At 42.6% G+C, this 19,476-nt stretch overlaps 1 protein-coding gene and 1 long non-coding RNA gene across 3 annotated transcripts in view; one reads left to right on the top strand and one right to left on the bottom strand.

Annotated features, from left to right (window-relative positions):
* Window positions 1-19,476, bottom strand: part of OBSCN (obscurin, cytoskeletal calmodulin and titin-interacting RhoGEF) — a 198,831-nt gene that overhangs the window by 22,258 nt on the left and 157,097 nt on the right. The window contains exons 92-93 of the mRNA XM_064416433.1: window positions 3,019-3,279; window positions 273-396 (exon numbers count right to left, since the gene is read on the bottom strand). Coding sequence (XP_064272503.1) covers window positions 273-396; window positions 3,019-3,279 — 385 coding nt within the window. The remainder of the gene's footprint in view (window positions 1-272; window positions 397-3,018; window positions 3,280-19,476) is intronic.
* Window positions 44-18,399, top strand: LOC135299034 (uncharacterized). 2 transcript variants are annotated; one of them, XR_010361098.1, is made up of 4 exons: window positions 44-260; window positions 12,444-12,594; window positions 14,902-14,975; window positions 16,969-18,399. It is a non-coding gene; the product is annotated as an uncharacterized LOC135299034 (long non-coding RNA). The 2 variants fall into 2 exon arrangements; XR_010361074.1 differs by lacking the exon at window positions 44-260 and adding an exon at window positions 985-2,510.

Genomic DNA, 19,476 nt, shown 5'->3' with positions numbered 1-19,476 from the left:
GCAGGATTACACCCTGACATTGATCTGTTTAACCAGCAGACAAAGAGTTATTTGCTTGAAATTAATACAGGAAGAATTTTGGTTTGGGGGGAGGGATTAATTTCTCTCCAATGTTTTTTTGCCCTTCTTTGACAAAGCACTGTCCTCAGGATTCTGAAAATAATGACAAACCTACAAGAAACTGTTTGGGTCCACCACAGAGGACTTGCTTTTCTTGCACCAAAGCCAGAAATCCACATGGATATCCTGGATATGTGGAGGTGGGTATTTACCTGTCGATGGGAACAGTGCGTTCCTGAGCTCTTTCCCCTCCAGCAGCCTCCTCTTCCCGGGAAGGAGCAGGGATGGGCTTTGGCACCCCTGTTTCTTCATCTGGAACCTCCCTCTGAGCTTTGGCTGGCAGCAGAAATTGGGCAAATTAGACACGACACCCATGAGACCACAGCCAAAACCCAGAGCCAACCTCTGGAGCCATCTCTGGTGTGCCTCATGCCAGACCTGAGCCCACCTGACCTCAGCTGGGTGCAGCCACTGAAGGTTAGAGGAGAATTTGGCACTTCTGCAAAGAGCACACGAAGCAAAGGGGTTGGACAGCACCAGAGTGGTGGCACTTGGCTGACTGGGCTAAACTGACTGTTCTGTCAGGAAATACACACAGACAAAGGTGGGAAAGGCAGCTGGTAGGGACAGGGAAATACAGGCCAGCTGGAAGGATAGTGTGGGTTCACACAGCCTTTGTAGGAGGTAATTTAACCATGTTTGAGTTCTGCCTCATGGCTGTGAGGAAGTAATGGAATCACAGAATCATCCAGGTTGAAAAACACCTTTAAAAGCAAGGCCAGCCATCAACCCAGCACTGCCAAGTCCACCCCTGAAATGCATTCCAGGGAATAACCCAGTGTTAGCTTTGTCCACAGGAATTCTTCAATTCAGCTTTGTATTAGAATAGTTCCTGACTCACTGCTGTGATCACAGAGAGCACCAGGGACATGAGTGAGCTCACATCCATGTGAGCTGGTGGTCAGAGCAGGTCCTGGCTGAGGATATTCACAGAATTCCCAGAATGACCAGGTTGGAAGAGACCTTCAAGATCATTGAGTCCAACCCAGCCCAAACACCTCAACTCAACCCTGGCACCCAGTGCCACATCCAGGCTTTGTTAAACACACCCAGGGATGGGGACTGCACCACCTCCCCAGGCAGCCATTCCAGAACTTTATCACTCTTTCTGTGAAAAACTTTTTCCTGATATCCAGCCTGTATTTCCCTGGGTGCAGCTGGAGGCTGTGTGCTCTGGTTCTGTCAGGAGAAAGAGACCAGTATCAGTATGATTGATTTGGAGGTAATATGGAGTCTTACAGAGGACCTGGTGATGTTTTAGCATCAGCATTGCTGCACCTCCACTGGAAAATGTCCTTGTGCAGCTCTGAGTTACACCAGAACAAGGTCTGGCACGTGGGGCTTGATGAAACCAAAAGATGGTGCAGCTTGATGGCCATTTCAGTTGTTTTTCTTCTTTTATTATTAATTATTTTATCAGCTATAGATTCAAAACCTGGTTTGATCTCACATACCAAAAGTACTTGATTGTCTTTTGGTATTGACCATTGGAATTACACCATAGGATAAGGTGCATCATCTCCCTTTTCATTTAAGGAGAAAAGGTTAAATCCAAAGGAGTCTTCTACCCAGCAGGTAGAAATATTTTAGGGAGCTCTCTAGGGGTGTTTGGTGCTGGCTGGTTTTGGAAAAGAGCAGCTGTTTCTAGAAATCACATAAAACACCTCAATTGTGGTGGAAAACACAGTAATTCAAGGAATTACTGGATCAGAGATCCTAGGTTGTGGGATTGTGCTTTTCTATCACCAGCACTATTGAAATATTTGCCTCCTTTTTATTCAAGGCATGTGATCATAGAGAGAGGTGTCAAGTCTCCATCTGATTAAAATAATTCCCATAACATGCTTAGTTTTGCACAGATGAAAGACCTGCCAAACCATATCATTATTGTATTTTCTCTTTAGCTGTGACTGAGGAAATAATCTGCTAGGTGACATTTTACTTAGGATTTTTGAGTCATCCCACTCCACCAGAGGATTATTTCCAAAGATGATTTGTGACTAGAAAGGAAAAAAGGTTTTAAAGCCCTGACATTTTTTTATGTGCTGTTATTTTGAGTCTCATTTCATGAACAGCTTTTATTCTTGCTGAGTTTTGAGTAAGAATATGTATTTTTTTTAAGGAATTATCTGGAGTTTGAGAGCTGAAGGTGACTTGGCATTGTCCTTTGAGTTAACAGTGGTTGAGAACAGTTATTCTGACTTGACACAGAGACAGCTTAGACAAGTTGTTATGGCAGAAGCAGAGGAAGAGTGGAAGGGTTGTCGCTCATCCATGATTTTTTAAAAACAACAGAAAGACAAAGGAATTGTTCTCCTGGCAAGACACAGCCACATACATGATTGGTTTTAGTCACACAGAAGCTGCAAGGAGTCTGTCCAAGCTCCAAGGTCAGTGAAATGCAGGTGAACCTGAGGCACCCAACCCCCTACAGAGTCCCTGACAGTTGGTCCAGGATATTAAAGACATTTTCAGCTTGTTTACAGCAAACAATAAAACAAAGCAACCACCTTTACCCACCCCACCAAATCAAAACCCAAATGATTCTCTGAATGTAAAGTAGGGATCTCACCCCACCTTCTCCCCCAAAAGTACTTGAAGCAAGACCAGGGGAAAATCCCAAAGGTGGAAAAAAAACACCCCATTCCTTAATTTTGGGCAGGTGATGAACCAAACTCCAGGTTTTCAAACACTTCCTACTTTCAGAAAGATCTGCCCCAAACTTAGACCCAACCTAACCCCAACCCACCCTCCACGGTCTGAATTCCCTCTCTTAATCAACTGCTCAAAACACGACAACACATAAAACTGAGGTTAAAACCACCATTACTGGCATGCTGAATATTTATCTGTCTCTCAGCTCCCGGGGCACATCTCCCACCCTCACGCCAAACCTACCATGGCCTGCAGCAGTCTGGGTTTGGGTGCTGGCTTCATGAACTAGCACAGGGCGCCCGGCCGCTGCCCCTGAGGGCAATGAAGGAGCAGGGCCAGGAGGACCAAGGCCAAGGCCAGCCCCTGCTCGTGTGCCCGGGGGAAGGGTCACCAGCAGCGACGCCGAGTCCAGCAGCTTTCTCAGGGCTGTCTTGATCTCCTGATCAGCGCGCTGCAGCGAGGCCTGCACGGAAGTCTCCGCCTCTGACTGGGGGCAAGTCATTCCTACAGACAAGAACAACAGCTTTTCTCTCTTGGGGCCCGAAAAAGAAAGCAGCAGCACCATCCAACCCATGGGAATATCTGCAACCATATCATTTCCCCCTCCAAGAGAGGAGAGTTGATGGAGAAATGCTTATTCCAGCAAGAGAGAGTGTAGCTGAGAGTTAAAATAAGAAGGCTGGCATGAAATGCTTTGGAAAGTTGTATCTCAGCATGCTGAGGACACTGTGCCACCTATGTGAACACCTGTCATATTTTCTGGAAAAATCCCTTCACCCAGGATTTTTCTCCTGGGAAGCGGAGAAGCCTCAGAGAAAAACGAAAACAATTATCTGATTTGCTTCTCCTGTGTTTTGCTGCTTTGGAATGTGGTTGGACATTGTTTACCAACAGGTGATTGTTTCATTGGTTTCATGGGAATTGTTTTAACTCAATGGCCAATCAGGGCCAAGCTGTGTTGAGGCCCTGGAAGGAGTCATGAGTTTTCATTATTATCTTTTTAGCCTTCTGTAAGTATCCTTTCTGTATTCTTTAGTATAGTTTAGTATAGTATTCTTTAATATAATATAGATCATAAAACAATAAATTAGCCTTCTGAGAACATGGAGTCAGATTCATCATTCCTTCCTTCATCTAGAAACCCTGCAAATACAATACACCTGGCTGTTCCCAGACAGTGGAACAAAGGATCCATCTCCCAGCTCAACCCAACATTAGTTGGTCTGTCAAAAATACCTTTTGTAATCAGAGAATCACAGAATATCCTCAATGGGAAGGGATCCACAAGGATCATCCAGTCCAGCTCCCAGCCCTGCACCGTCATCCCAACAATCCCATCCTGTTCCTGGGAGTGTTACCCAAACTCTCCTGGAGCTCTGGCAGCTCTGGGGCTGTGCCCATTCCCTGGGCAGTGCCCAGCACCCTCTGGGGGAAGAACCAACCACTGGATAAGACAAATTAAATTAACCCATTGCACTGATACCGAGGCTACATGAAGGAAGATGTTATCTCCTGGGGAAGGAAAAGGAGTGAACAGGAATCGGCTGTCAGTGACTCTGGAAAAAGGCAGGGGAATGAAGGGAGGGATGTTCTTTTTCATCAAAGTCTGGCAGAAAAGCCACTCCTTGCTCTAGGGTGATGTGTTTGTCCTGCTTCACAAAACATCTGAATATTTCTGATGGGTTGGGATGTAGAAGGATGGGATGGGAACACAGACTGCAGGAGCTCATCTCACCCAATCTCCTGCGTGATAAACCTCCCACAAATCCTGAAAAGGCACAACAAAAGAATGGATGTACCTAGGGAAGCCCCCAGGTAATCATGAAGACAGAGAAAATGCAGGTCAGGTTAAGACAATGATCAGTTTCATGATCATTGGTGATGTCATTGCTCACCAATCAAGAGAGAGAACTCAAATCATCACATGGTTTGAGAAAAAAAAAAAGCATTTGGAATAAACAGCTCTGACTTGTTTAATGTCATTGACATTAATGAGCATGCCCCATAGGGGTTTTGATTCTGCTCCTTCCCTGGCCTCAAGAAAGTTAATTCCCATTATGGACCTGAGAAAACAAAGTTGAAGGCTATGTATGGATGAAGATCTCTCACTTGATTTTTGTTTTCAATGATCGTGATGGTGACTAAATATTTATTTCCTGAATCTGTTGATGGAAAAAAGCAAGATTTGCTCAGATGATGTCGCAGACTGCCCATCAGTGTTCATCAGCACTGGGCTGGCTGGGAGACATTCAATCTTTTCCTAGAGAAATACCTGGATTTTCTGGTGTTCCTGCTGTGATTTCTGCTAACTGGTGCTGTCCTGTGAACTGGGCAGCTGCCAATGAGTGAAATGATTGGAAAGGCATGAAATGCTCAATTAGGAAATATACTCACAGGTGTATAGATGTAGATCTAGAGGTTATATATAATCACTGCTCTCTCCCATGCTCCAACACCACCATTTCCCTCCCTGCGTAGGGGACATGGCACCACATCCTTCTTTTGGACACTGATTCAGGCTGAGGAACTTTATTATTCCCCAAGATACACAGACCTAACAAACACCACAGTGATGACACCCTGTGATGGACAACCTCTTTCCCAGCTCTAAAATCTCAGCCTTGAGCCTTTTGACCCCACAATTTCACTCCATCCCCAGGAACTCAAGACTGACACATCTTTTGAAGCTCCAGTTCGGTCTCAGAAAAGGACCCAAGAGGATGTGAATCATTTAAGATTCCTGAGCTGGAAATATCCCTAAAACTTCACTTCAACACTCCTGAAATTGTCCATAAAAAGGAGCCAGAGCCCAACTGCATTAATATTCTTGGACTGCAATCGTGTTCCTGCTGAAGTCAGCGGGAGAAGAGGATGAGCTGATGGAATATCAAATGCTGTAACAAAGAACACAGAAACCCAAAAAGTCCAGTGACAGCTGATGCAAGACATTTATTGATTTAAACCCAGCATCTAACAGTATATCTTGCACTTGGCTTTTTTTTGTGTGTGTTTTTTCTTTTTTGTATCTCAAGCAAACTGAAGTTTCCACTTTATTAATACCCATTTACCTTGAGGAATTTCAGTAAAACATTCACTGTATTAAAATCTTTCATACAGCTGTACCTTTTCATCTACAGGAAATAAATCCCCACACATCTCATTAGTTATCTACACAGTTTAATCACTTACAAGCATAATTTTTAACCTCTAGGAAAATATTTTGAAAGTATTTGTAATGAACGTCTCATAAACCTTTCACTTTTTGAACAGAGCCCTGCACAGGATTTTAAAAATTCCCTTCAATTGATTCTCTTTTGCTTAAATATCAAAAGAAAATGTAAACAGATGTTAATTGCTTTGAGCTAATGAATCAAAATATAATTATTTCTTTTATGACCATCTGAAGTGCAACCTTAGAGATTCTTTAGAAAAACCTGATTGTTGACCACACCAGGAGGAAACCTCCACGTTCCTTTACACATCTTCATTATCTTTTGTTTGAATATTACATTCTTGGAAGACAATCACAGGGCAAAATCTTTTCTCAGCAGTATCTTCATAAATCTGAATAAAATCCACTTCCTTCTGTGGAATTATTCAAGATTGATACTGGAATAACTGTGATCAGAATCAGGATCAAAATAAAATAAATATTTTTAGCTTTGAAAGCATTTCCCTGTTGTGTGCCTGTTACTTTCCAACGTACAGTGCAATATATGAAAAAAGCACTAATATATATATCTATCTTATTCTTCATTATAAAAGAAACAGTATAAACCAAGGAGATGTTATAAAAAATGGGATAGTACCATAAAGGAAGCTTGATTTCCTTCACCACTGGAAAAGCATCCTATATCATGAAGGTAGTGCACACGACATCCAGAGTGGATGTTGAAAGTGAAAGGCTGTGAAATCAATATGTTCATTTTAGTCAGCACAAGGTGCAGCTGCAGAAGGAAAACAACTTTTCTACAAGCACCTTTTGTGAATTCATTCCCTGTTGGCAGGAATATTGCCTCCAGAACAAGCTCCTCAATATCACCTGGCTGGGAAACACTGAGCCAACATCATCCATTCCTTACCAAGGCAGAAACTCACTCCACCCTCTCTCCCTACGCTGCTTAGAAATTCAGCTGTGCCTGAGCATTTCTGGCTTCCCTAAACCACAAATGAACACTTCTACAGAGCTCAGCTGGGACAGGATGTGAGGACTTTTCACCCCACATCTCTGTCAGCAGAGAGGGCCAGTGCAGGGTCCTGCTGAGATCAATGAGCTCCATCTGGGACCAAGATTTGGGCCTGGGAGCTCATCTCTTTTCAGAGCAGCTCGTTGGAGGTCTGGGCTACATCTGTTTTTGGTGAAGCCAACAGGGATGGGCTGTGCTCAGTGCACCTCAGCACCTCATTCCTGCTGGAAAGCTCCAGAGGAACCCCACAGTCAGTCCCTCTCCGAGGCATCTCAACCTTCCTGGGTACAGTAATATGATGCAATTGCAGCTGGCAGCCCAATACATTTGGAACAGATCTATGTTTCAACTGAATATTTATGTTAAAGCTCTGTTTTCTCTCTCTCTTTTTTTTTTTTTTAATCTGTCTTTGTGCTCCTGCTACTTTGCTATAGCTCAGTGGTAAATTCCTCGTATCACACACACTTATAGGGGACATCATGGATCAATCTGTTAGCAGGAATGTTTCACCACTGGCATATTCAGGAGAACAAATACTCATCCAGTCATATTTATTGGCAAAGACTACATTTGTGGTCCTTTGAAGACCACATTTGTAGTTCTTTGTACTTGTTAATGTTTGATTGCAGATGCAGAAATTATTTTGTGTAGCGCATTAATCTTTCTGTACATGTTAATTGACTAATATTTCAAAAGATATGGCTTATAAATCCACCCCACTAGAATGCAGAATAATGAAACCTACATTATCAGACAACTAGGAAGTGGATTTGAAAATATCAGTCATTTAGAAAAGATAGTAATTTTCACTTAAAGCAGAAGAGAACAACAAAACTCTTGCTTCCTCACGACAGCGGAACTCTCTCCACTGACTAGAGTCAAACTGGGATTTCAACCAAAAAATATGCCTGAGCAGCCCTTTGAATCTCTGGTATATGTAATATCTACTATATATCTCATTATATGGCAGAAGGTTAAAAATATCCAACCAGACTGTGCATCTTGAAAGGTTTATGAAGAAATTTTGGTAGAGCTAATTGGTGTCACAAGTGTAGAGCAGGGTCAAAGCACAGTGAAGCTTCATGACCTTTGGGCCCACATGGTGACAGGAGACACCCCTGTCCTGGGCTGCTGAAGAATGCTGAAAAGCTTTGATACTTTCACCTCCTTGCCACACCAAAAACTGGCACATGAAAAAATCATTAAGTTCGTGGACAAAAAAACACACTTCTTCATCTATATTTCTGTCATAGGTAGAAGAATCAGGCTTTTCCTAAACCTCCCATCACTGCTCCACTATGGAATGATACATGTTCACCTAGATCAAAGCTTTTAAAGTTACAAACTGTTCTGACAGACTGTTCCCTTTAAGACTGGAAAAGCTTGACACATCATATTTAAATACATTTCCCTCTAAGGTATTCCCTTGTAATCTTTGCCACCAATTCCCCTCGCCTACAACAATTCTGATATTTTATTTTATTTTACATAAAGCTGCTTTCTTTGGCGTTAAAAACCATGCTTGCGTCTGCTCAGCTCTGGGAGAGGTCTTCTGTGCTGATGTGCAAGGTGACAGGCTCGCCAACAGTCCCGTAGCTGAGGGTTCTGGTGGAAACTTCAGTTTTAAAGCTGGGCTGCCCGCTGTCCGCGGAGCGCTGGACCTCGGTGCAGAAGGAGGGCTTGACGGAGAAGGAGGGGCCGGGAGGAGCCGCGCGGGCGTCGCTCACGCGGAAGGAGATGTTGGAAGGGCCCGAGGACGGCATGCCAGCCACCCGAGAGGCTGCCACGAACACGGCCCCGGGGACGTGCTCCTCGTACTGGCTGAAGAACCTCTGCCTGGGCTCGGGCACCACGGGCCTGACCAGGCTCAGCAGCACCGGCTTGCCGATGGTCGGCTCGTTGATCTCCGTCTGCAGCACGGAGATCTCGCAGGGCTTCTCCGCCGTGGGCTTCTGATCCTCACACCTGTAGGTCTCGCCTTCTTGAGGGACGTAATCCTCCAGGTCCTCCAGAGTTAAGAGTTTGCCGTTGTGGGTTAAAATCTTGCGGTCCCGGGTGCTGATGTCGTCGGTGTGTAGCTCCTCTGGCTCGTCCACTATGACGTTGTCCTCTTCGGGAAGGATGTCCTGTATTACTTCAGGTACCTCCTCTCCAACAGGCCAAGACACATCCACTTCATCGAGCCCTTCCTTATCCTCTGGACTCACCGGGGAGAACAGAACTTCATGTTGGTCTCCAGCAGCTGTCCCAAAACTGAAGACCAAAGGCTCTCCCCCGCAGGCAAGAAGAGGGGAGGTGGCTCCTGACCTGCAGTCAGCACGTGGCTCCTGAGGGCAGCTCTTTCCTTCAGTCCCATAATCCATAAATGAATCACTTCCTAATTGTTCGGACCCACACGGGGAGTTTCTCTCTTCGCTGCTGACTTGAGGTCCTTCCTGCTCAGTCGTATACACCAGAGGCTGGATGTCACCTTCAGAGAGCCCCTCGTTCGGCAGAGACTTTGACTGTTCCACCAATTTATTGTTGGAGTTGTTTGTGTTTGGATCATCCTCTGGGGAGCGCTTCGGCCTTGAGCTGGGAAAAGTGAATGTTAACACCCCTGAGTCATCTTTTTCTTGTTTTGCTGGGGAAGAACCTCTTTTCCTTGTGGGCTTTGGTGATTTTTTCACCTTGAATTCAATTATTTCTTCCACTTCGACCCACTTGGGCTTTTTCTCTTCCACTGTGCTCTCCACAACGACGTCTCTCGCCGCTGCCCCTTGCATGTCCTCGTGTTCTGTGACATACAGCCTGGGAACAGCAGCAGACTTGGGTGCTGCCTCCTGGTCGTGTCTGTGGACAGGCTGCCTGATCTTGGAGACATAAACCGGCTCCGGAGCCGGCTCCGCCCGTGGGGAGCGGGAAGGAGAATGACCTGAAGGAGAACGTGCAGGAGAAACCCTTCCCCTTTGTCTCGGGCTCTTCACCACCGTGGTTATGGTCTCCTCTCTGGTGGCAGAAAGGGTGGAGTTGGCAGGAAGACGAGACTTTTTGGGGAGCCACACTCCACCAGCACATGCCGCGGTCGGCCGAGGCGCCGCGTGGGGTTAGTTGGGGTGAGCATTCCAGCTTTTGGGAAGCGGTCATTTTGGGAGGGACACACACGCAGAGCACACACCCACATGCCCGTCTCCACTTCCTGATCCAGGCAAAACCCTGATCCAGTGCCCTTTTCCCCAGGGAAAATCCCATATCCATTGACCTTTTCCCCAGGGAAAACCCCTGATCCTGTGCCCTTTTTATTCCCCAGGGAAAATCCCAGCTCCATGAACCTCCTCAGGTGTGAGCACACAATGAGCACGTCCAGCTGAGATGCTCTGCTGGGTGCTGCTGTATTTCATGTGCTTGTGTTGATCATCTACTCTGCTACTTTAAACCCCCCCAAAATTTTAAACACTTAACAACTTTAACCTTTTCCTGAGTATCCTTGGCTAAAATCCTAATTCCTTCCACCTCAATGGTTACATGCCCTTTATTGCAGTAGTGTTGGTGTCTTCTTAATAATATTTAATTAATATAACATATCTCTCTCTTGTTTGTTTTGGTTTTTTTGTTTGTTTTTTTTTAATTACAGCCTCTTTTGAGACCAGAGATCTGCATTTCCACATGCAGAACAGTTACACTGAAAGGGATTAACCCTTAAAATGTGGAGATGACCAGGAAAAGAAAGTTAGAACATCTCCTGCACAAGTCATCTACGACAAAATGAATTTTTTTTACTCTTCACAACACCATTGGTGCAGACACGGCCTGATCCTACTGCCTTCAACAGACACAGGAATAGCAAGCCAAATTGGGATGCCCAATTATGATTTCTCAGCATATTTCTGCTGGCTTTACTTTAGTTTTTTTGACTGAAGTTGAGCTGGTGGTAGATGCCTCATCCCTGGAAACATTCAAATCAGGATGGACAAGGCTCTGAGCAGCCTGATCAAGGTGAAATTGTCCCTGCTCACAGCAAGGGGTTGGACTAGATTGTCTTTAAAAGTCCCTTCTAGCCCAAGGCCTAAACCCAGGCTCCAGTGCTTTTAATTTATATACTTAATATATGCATGCAGTTTTTCCTGCAAGTTTTCCTGTGGTGTTTCTACCTTTATTTCAGGTAAATATATTTCTGCCAGTGTTTTCCTGGCAAGTCAATGCTCCCCATCTGCTCCAGTGGAAATCACAGGAAAACTCATTTTGTTTCTGTCATGAGATTCTGTCCCTACCTCCAAGGAATGGAGTTAAAAACAAAGAATTAACTAAAGGATCAAACAGTGGCCTGAACTGAAATTAAGAATAGAGACAGCAGGTTTTTAATTCCTCTCTTCCTCCTCACTATTCTCCAGTCACAGCCACATGGAGCTGAAGGTCACCCCCTCTGCTCTTCAGACATTTCTGCTCTGACTTTTGCCCTTGAGAATGGAGAACCTGTTTAAATTCATCATGGAATATTAATCTTCTTGGCTTTATTGCAGCCTTTCTCATCTTCTGGACTTATTTTTGCAAACTTGTATTTCCTTCTTCTCTGGAGATCAGGTTTGTTTCCACCATCAATCTCTCCCTTTGAGGACATGGTGGAGTCCAGGACTGAGTCAGCTACAGGGAGATTTATTTCCTTGCAGGGCACCCTCTCTTCTACTGCTCATTTCCACTGATTTACTCTTTTCTCTAAGTTTTCTGCAGTTTTTCCATAGACCTTTAAGGTCTGTGCAGAGCCTTCCTACTGGCCATGGTGCCTTTCTGAATTACACTGAATTAAATCATTTAGATGGGAATGAATCCTTGGGTGCTTGCAGCAGACCATGATCTATGCTGCAAAGTTAAAATGGGTTTTTTGGAGTCTGGGATTTGCATATATGGACATGGTTCAATCCCATCTCTCAATTATCTATTATTTTCTGCCAGTAGTTTTAAAGCTGCTTTGTTCATCAGCTTCCTACAGATTAAGAGTTGGAATTTGCCCTTACAGAATTACTCCCAAACTTTCCCCCATCACTATCCCAATTTCAGTTGAGGTCCACTCTTATTTAAAGTTCATGACCACAAAAGGAGGGGAATTTCTGCCTGAGATCCCACTCCTCAATTTACCAAACTCCTTTGAGGCTGCAGCTCTTGATTTAGGGATCCCTCCTAGAGCTGTCCTGAACAACAGCCTATGGAACTGAGATCTCAGAAATTTAGAAATCAGCTTAACTGATGGCATTTTGTATTAACGAATATTATTTAATCCACCAGTAGTAATGCTGCTGCTCCAGATACAGGCACAGAGATGTGGTTATATGAGATTTACCAAGTTTTAGATGTGGACTGGCTCTGAGATTCCCTCCTGCTCACAACTTTCTCACAATATTCCCAAATGTGATATAAAAAAAAAATAACTCTCTTCAGTTGCCTCAGTCTGAATCCCGGTCCTTGAGGCAGTACAGGTAAAAACACTTTATTTTCTGTTTTTTGCAGGGTGAAAAAGATCTGATGGTTGGAAATTTAACTGAGCTTATCTAAGCACCTTCTGAGAAGGGACACAATTTATAAGCCACTTCCTCCAAAAGGGCCAAGTGCATGGGTCTAAAGGAATAATCCTCACAGAAAACAATAAAAGGGATAAAAGGTAAGCAACTCTTAACTGTCCTTCAGTTGCAATTTTATGTCTAACAAAAATAAAATACATCCACTTAAGCCTCATGTCCAAGTCAAGGGCTGATTTTAGAATAGTACAGCTATTGAGGGAAGGCATTTCCCCAAAATATCCATTGTATAGCTCCTTCCTACCCTCAGGACATGGTTGGAGTGGCTTGGAGCTGCTCTGAAATCCTGTCCCAGGTCAGGGTCCCCCTTCCAGCACATGAAACAATTTTATTATGTATTTCTCTATGCTACTTAAGAAGATAAATTAAGATTTTAATGGCTGCTTGGCTTCTAGGCTGTGTAAGACTGAGAAAATACTGCTTTTTGCAGTAATTAATCCTTGTATTTTATAGGCATCCAGTATAAACCAGGCTCAAAGTATCTAAAAAGACCAAGTCATCAGGACAATTATTTATATTAGAAATACAGAGATACAAGGGGATAAAAATATTCTTCTTCCTTCTGCTTCACCATAATTGGCTTTCCTGGAAAATTTAAAATAAAGCCAGAAGAAATCACTCTAAGCTCTGAGATATTTGTTAAGTTGGTAGGTATTTTCAGGTAGAAAGTTTTCAGTTTGTTTTTTTTTCATTCAACGCTTGAAAGTCAGACTTTACCTTCCCAAGCTCTTGTGAAACTCTACCAGCATTAGGAGGAATATTTTTTTTTTGTGTAATATAATAAAATAACTGTCCCAGGCTGTGTCTAACACCAGTGCTGCTATTTCTGGAAAAGGACAAAAGGATTTTTTTGAGGTGGTCACTTGACATGGCACAGAATTCCGTGGGATCTGGTGGGCTGGGGATGAACACACTTGCACAGCCAATGAACACAAGCTTGTTACTGGATCATGCAGAGGCAGCAAGGCAAAAAAACCCACAAATGTTACAAAAAAAAAAAAAATCAGCACTTACATGATGATGGTTTTCTTGGGCACTTTAGTCTCTTGTTCAGTGACTACAAAGAGAACAGTATGAACAGCATGGGGTTAAAGAAAGGCAAAAGCTGAAATGATTAAATTATCTTTGCTCAGTTCATCAACATAAACTGGAGTGAAAAATAACCAACTGTGCCATCCCATCCATGCTTTCTGTGGTTATTTCCAGCATCATCTTTAGTGTTTCTGACCAGGAATGAGAATCCAGAATGCTCTCTGAACATTTAGCTTTGAAATTAAATATTTTGTGGAGAACGATTTGGCAAAACCTGTTTATTCTACCATTTTTGTTTGGTAGGCCAAAGCTAGAAAACAAGGTCCTTATTTAATTTTTCTTTATCCTATAATGAGGTAGTGATGGTGTCAGAAACTTGAAAATGCCTCAACCTGGAAAATCATGGAGAGCTGAAATTCTTTAAACTGTGATTGCACTTCCTAGAAAAAAAGAGTTCCCCAAACACTGGATTGTGGCCAGACTTTTGTGGACTGGATGCAAAATCCAACCGATAAATATAAAAACTAATATCATTATCATCAGTAGAGAAAATAAGCACTAAAAAAAACCAAACCCCAAGTCCTAAGAGAGCCCTGTGTCTGCTCCATCTCTTTTTTTTTTCTGCTCTATTTTGCAATTTTTCCTGACCCTTCTCCCATACCCAACTGGAAGCTGTTGATGCATATCAAGATCAAAAGTTATGATTTCATGGTGTTGCAAATATTCCTTAAAACTGACATTTTTAAAAAGTAGAAAGATACTGTTTGAAGAACTAACTGAACTAACTTTCAGCAGGTTTCCCATCCTCTCCACTGGAATAAAATTAAGGGTACTCTTTGAACAATACAGCTTTGAGCACACTCTGAACTGCTGAACCTATTGGAGATCTAGAAAAAAAACTATCAGCAAGCCCCAGTTTTCATTTAATAAACTAGCCAAATATCTAAAAAAACCCCATAATTTAATCTCCAGCAATTGGTTTTCAATTTTCCAGCCAGCCTATAATAAATAAGCTCTGGTAATTTTCAATCAGTGCAGTTTAAGTGAACTGCTTCTTAAAAATATCTATAAAATCACAAACAGTTCTTGCCCAGGGAATTTGGAGTGTCTGCATTATTTGTTGAATAGCTGGTGATTAGTGCTGATATTGTCAATGGTGCCCCCAAACCTGCATTGACTGAAAATTAAAAATACATTTACAATATTAAATGGAATACTTTAACCTAATTTTCTTTCTACTTCACTTCCAAGGGCTTTTCCCTGCCTCAGGTAAAACCACAAATTTGACCATAATGAAAAAGAATTTTGTGCAGATATTGATGTTAATTTCTGACCTAGAGCTCATGTTTCTTTTGCAGAGCCTTGTCTTGTTTATGCCTGTAAAAATCTGGAATAATTTCCCAGAGATTCAAAGAAGTTACTGCAGAACTGGGTGAGTTTAAACAAAATCTGTTTGGAGATTTGAATTTAAACTAACTGGGTATGTAAAGAACAAAATTATTTTCAAATATTTCTTCCTGGACAGAATTACAATAATCTCATTTACCTATCCTTAATTAATATTTTTTTAAATACCTCAAACCTTGTTTTAAATTGTGGAATTATAATAATACAGTGAAGGCAGATGAACTGAGTGCTCTAACAATTTATCACACTCAGGTTAGAGATTTTCACTGAATTTTAAAATCACTATTCTGCAATTTTCAAATAGCTTTTAGAAATCTCATTAAATAATATTATGAGATCAATCCATATGCACTGAGTGTATGAGGAAAAATACTGAAGTTCTGATGGAAATGTTTTCATTAATTGGATTATACACCTGATAGTAGGTGTTTTCTACAATTATTTTAGCAACAATGTATTTAGATGAGAATTAAGTAATATAAACTAAATAGTTGAATAAATTTAATGAAATCTCACAATGTCTGTGAGAAAAAGTCTCTTTAATGTTTGCTCTGTTAATGTCTGTTCTTGAAGTCCTCCCAAATGACATCAACTGTGACATTTCTATTTGTAGTGGATGTCAAAGAGATTCAATATTCAAAAGTTCATCAGGCCTGGGATGAGAAAGCTGAAAATGGCATTTAATTAATTGTATATGTGCTGTCCAAGGTGTGAGGGAGGATTTGAGCAATCCTATATTGAAGGATAGAACCACATGAAAGTAGGATGAGAGAATTTGGGTTTCTTTTCTTTCTTTTTGATTTTCTTTGTTTTGTTTTGTTTTATTTTTAATTTTTTGGGTTTTTTTTCCTGTTGTTTTTCCCCGAGAGGAAAATATTCTGCATCCATTTTTAGCACCAGATTTATCATTTCAACTTTTCAAGAGCATTTTAGGCAAACAGCTTTGCAAAGCAGGAGCCCCTGATAAGCAGGTTAAAAGCTGTAAGCATTAGGGACAGCCCGTGCTTTTATAGGACCAGACATCTCTTTGGTTAATAGATTAAAACATTGGCTTACAGGTGATGGAACACTGAGGATGAGTGAGTTCTCCTTGCTCTGGATGGATGGATGGATGGATGGATGGATGGATGGATGGATGGATGGATGGATGGATGGATGGATGGATGGATGGTTATTTGTGGCCTTTATTACATTTTTTAAGTCTCTTTTCTGCACTCACAAGCTTAAACCTATTTTTGCTGCTCCATGAACCAGAGGAGCACTGCTCTGTTTCCACCTCCTTCTGCTACACTTTAAGGCTAATCTGCAAAACCTGACAAGAAGTGCTAAAACTAATCCTAAAATGAGCAATTCATGCAGTCCCTGAGTTTGGAAAAGACCCTTGAGATCACTGAATCCAACTGCCAAGCCAGCACTGCCACCTTAAACCCTGTCCCAAGTGTCACATCCACAGGCTCTGAAATCCCTACAGTGCGGTGGCTCAACTCCTCAATATAAGAGTTTTTAAAATTATATAAATTGAATCTCTCTCAAAAATACCCCACCAAAACCCCCAAGCCCAAACAACCAAAAAGCTCCACTCCTGCACTGACTGACAGGGCAGCAAAGGCAGATGGGGCTCTCCTGAATTTGCACTGAAAACCCTGTGGCCTGGCCAAAAATGAGACTAACCATGGGTATAAGAGAATAAAAATAACGAGGTAAATACCCTAATCATCACCCTAATCAGGGAACATCCCACAAGGGGCAAACTCCTGTGCCCTATTCCTTCAGTAACACTGAGAGAGCTGATGCTGCTCTGTTTTAAATCTCCCTTCTAAGAATTTAAATTTTGGGTGATTTTTAACAAGGTGGCTGCCACGAGGCAACTGAAAAACCTGTCCAAGGCTCTGCATGAAATCTAAGGCAAATTGTGAAGAAATTATTGTTGCTTGGCTGTAGCTGCTTTGGGAATTTTTATTTTTGGCTTTGTTGCCACTCCTGTACCTGACTCTTCTCCTTGTATTTTCTCATTCTAGGTCCTAACCTGCCTATCCATATGGAAATGCAACACCTTTCCAAGGCCCTGGGCTTTGCTTTTCTTGACAAATAATCAAGTTAGTGAGCCTGGATGGATAAATCACACCAGAACATGCCAGAGCACATCAGCCCAGGTGTGCCGTGTGCAGGTTAAGCAGCAAGGTGCAAAGCAGACACAGTCAACTGGAAGTCAAAGAGAAGGATCTTCTTTCAGCTACACTTTTTTAAAAAGGGTCTAGAATTCTTCATAGAAAGAGGATTTTTTAAGCAACCCTCCATTGACTTCAGTGCAGCGACCAGGTGTGGCTGAAGGCAGATCTCAGCTCACAAGGGATCCCTTAGTCCAGTGGTTTCCATCCTTTTTGGATTTGGTCCATCCAAGGGACCTGCAAACTCCCATAATGTGAATTTAAACCAAAGAATTTTGGTTTTGATACCCACGGTCTTGGGCTGTGGACCATCACCAGCTGCAGGTCAGGGCCTCATAAACCACTGGACTAACGGTATCCAAACCATGGCTTTGGTTCAGCAGAATAAACAGTACAGAAAGGCAGGAGAACAAAAACTAAAATAGTTGCCCCTTGGGTGCCTCCTGAGACCCAGACAATGGTCATTTCACAGGAACAGAGATAAATCAGGTAAAACTCAGACCCAGGGTGCAGTGAGCCAGGAAGCAGACACGGGATCTATTTCCTGTTGTGGCAGCAGGAATGTTGTCCTCTTGGTGAAGCTACAAGTCATCCCAGTTTCACAAACAGGAAGGATTGTGAGGATGGAAAGAGCCTTCATGAGATCCACCTGTGCTCCAGGGCTTTGCCAGATGAACCTGATTTTTCCCCAGGCAGATCAAGCCTGGTTACTGATTGTCAAGAAAGCAACGAGTTCCCTCCTCAGTCAAGTGCATTATGCCAAATTCATCCCTGGTGCCATTCTGCACACAACAATCCTCTTGCTCCACAGATGAGCCTATTTTTCTCCACTGGCCTGAAGCAGCTCTCCCTCTGTTTCACCCTGGAGATGACTCAGGGATCTATTTTCTTCCTTATTACCAAGTTCAAGCAATTGCACATCACAGAACAAATTTATTTCATGACATTTCTGAAGCTTCCAGGCAAACTCCACTTATATTTCTGTAACCAAGCTCACATTTTTTTTTGTTTGTTTATGATTACAGGAATAACAGCAGATGAGAAATTTGGGGCTGAACATACACATTTGCAACCCTCAGAGCTGAAAATGTTCCTAACATTTTATACAACACTTGTATGCTTTTATAACATCTGCCTGAAGTGAACTTCATCAAGATACAACACCCTGACAGAGATTTATTTGTGTTCCTCTACATCCTGCACACAACTTATTTTTCTTTATTTGGGGTATAGAAAAGACAAAGAATTCAAATACTTGAAGGTTTATATAGCTGAAAAAATTCTAGTGTTTCTACACTTACACCATCCTCCCTGTAATGCTTTTTGATGGGACTCTGGGAAAGAACTAAAAGGAAATCATGTTTAAAATGAAGCCAAGAAAGTTCATAGATCAGGATGCTAACCTTAATAATTTATTGTGGATGAATCCTCTTAATGTAATATCACAACATTTGTGTCTACAGAGGGCTGGCCCAAAGGTCCAGCCAGACCAGGGTACTGTCTCAAACAGGGCCAACAGCAGAGGACGTAGAAAATTATGAAAAAATATGAGTAGAGGATCATTTATCACTGAATATTTTTTCAGAGTCCAGCACTTTTTGCCCAGCAGCTTCATGTGTCAGAATGTTGCCTCTTAATGAATGTTGATAATGTCAATTATGCCCTTTCAAACACGCACTGGAACTCCTGTTAGTATCACAAGACAGTGTGGGAACACCAAACAGAGGAAAGAAGGTCCTAGAGCTGTTGGCAAAACTCTGGCTTTTGTTGAACATGCTCCACCAACCACATCTGGGAGAAGCCTGTGAAACCAAGGTTTTCTGGCATGGAAAGGCCTGTGCCTATCCCAGTCCTGTCTCTTGCCCTCCAGATCTGTCCCTTACCTATCAAAGGTGGTCCCTTGGCTGTATCACCTCCTGAGCTGTCCAAGAGAGACAGGACTGGCTGGTTCACACTCAGCCACACAAGGACATTAATAAGATGTGCAAAGAACCAATTCCCTGTGCCAGGAAATGCTCCTTAGGGAGATGTGGCCATGGATTTAAACTGGGCTGTGGTGGGTTTGCAGCAAGCACTAACACACTCCATGTGGAAATCCCTGGGATAAGCAGTAATCCCTGGAACGTTAGGCAGTAATGACTAAAAGTTGTGAAGAAAGATGCGTTTTTGGATGTGTGTAAAATCAATTCTTGTCACCCTACCAATCCAGGTGAAACTGACAGAAAAAAAAGGAACAGATTCTGTGGCTATCCCTGGACAGTCCTAAATAATGGATGAACTAATCATTGCTCAGGCCACACTGCTGTGAGTTCTGCTTTCCCAGTCATTCCCCATGTCCTTCAGTGGTATTTCAGGAAC

This window comes from Passer domesticus, chromosome 1 (assembly GCF_036417665.1).
Source record: "Passer domesticus isolate bPasDom1 chromosome 1, bPasDom1.hap1, whole genome shotgun sequence".
Lineage (NCBI taxonomy): Eukaryota > Metazoa > Chordata > Aves > Passeriformes > Passeridae > Passer > Passer domesticus.
The sequence above is the reverse complement of the archived record's forward strand: the minus strand, read 5'-3'. Positions and strand labels throughout refer to the sequence as shown.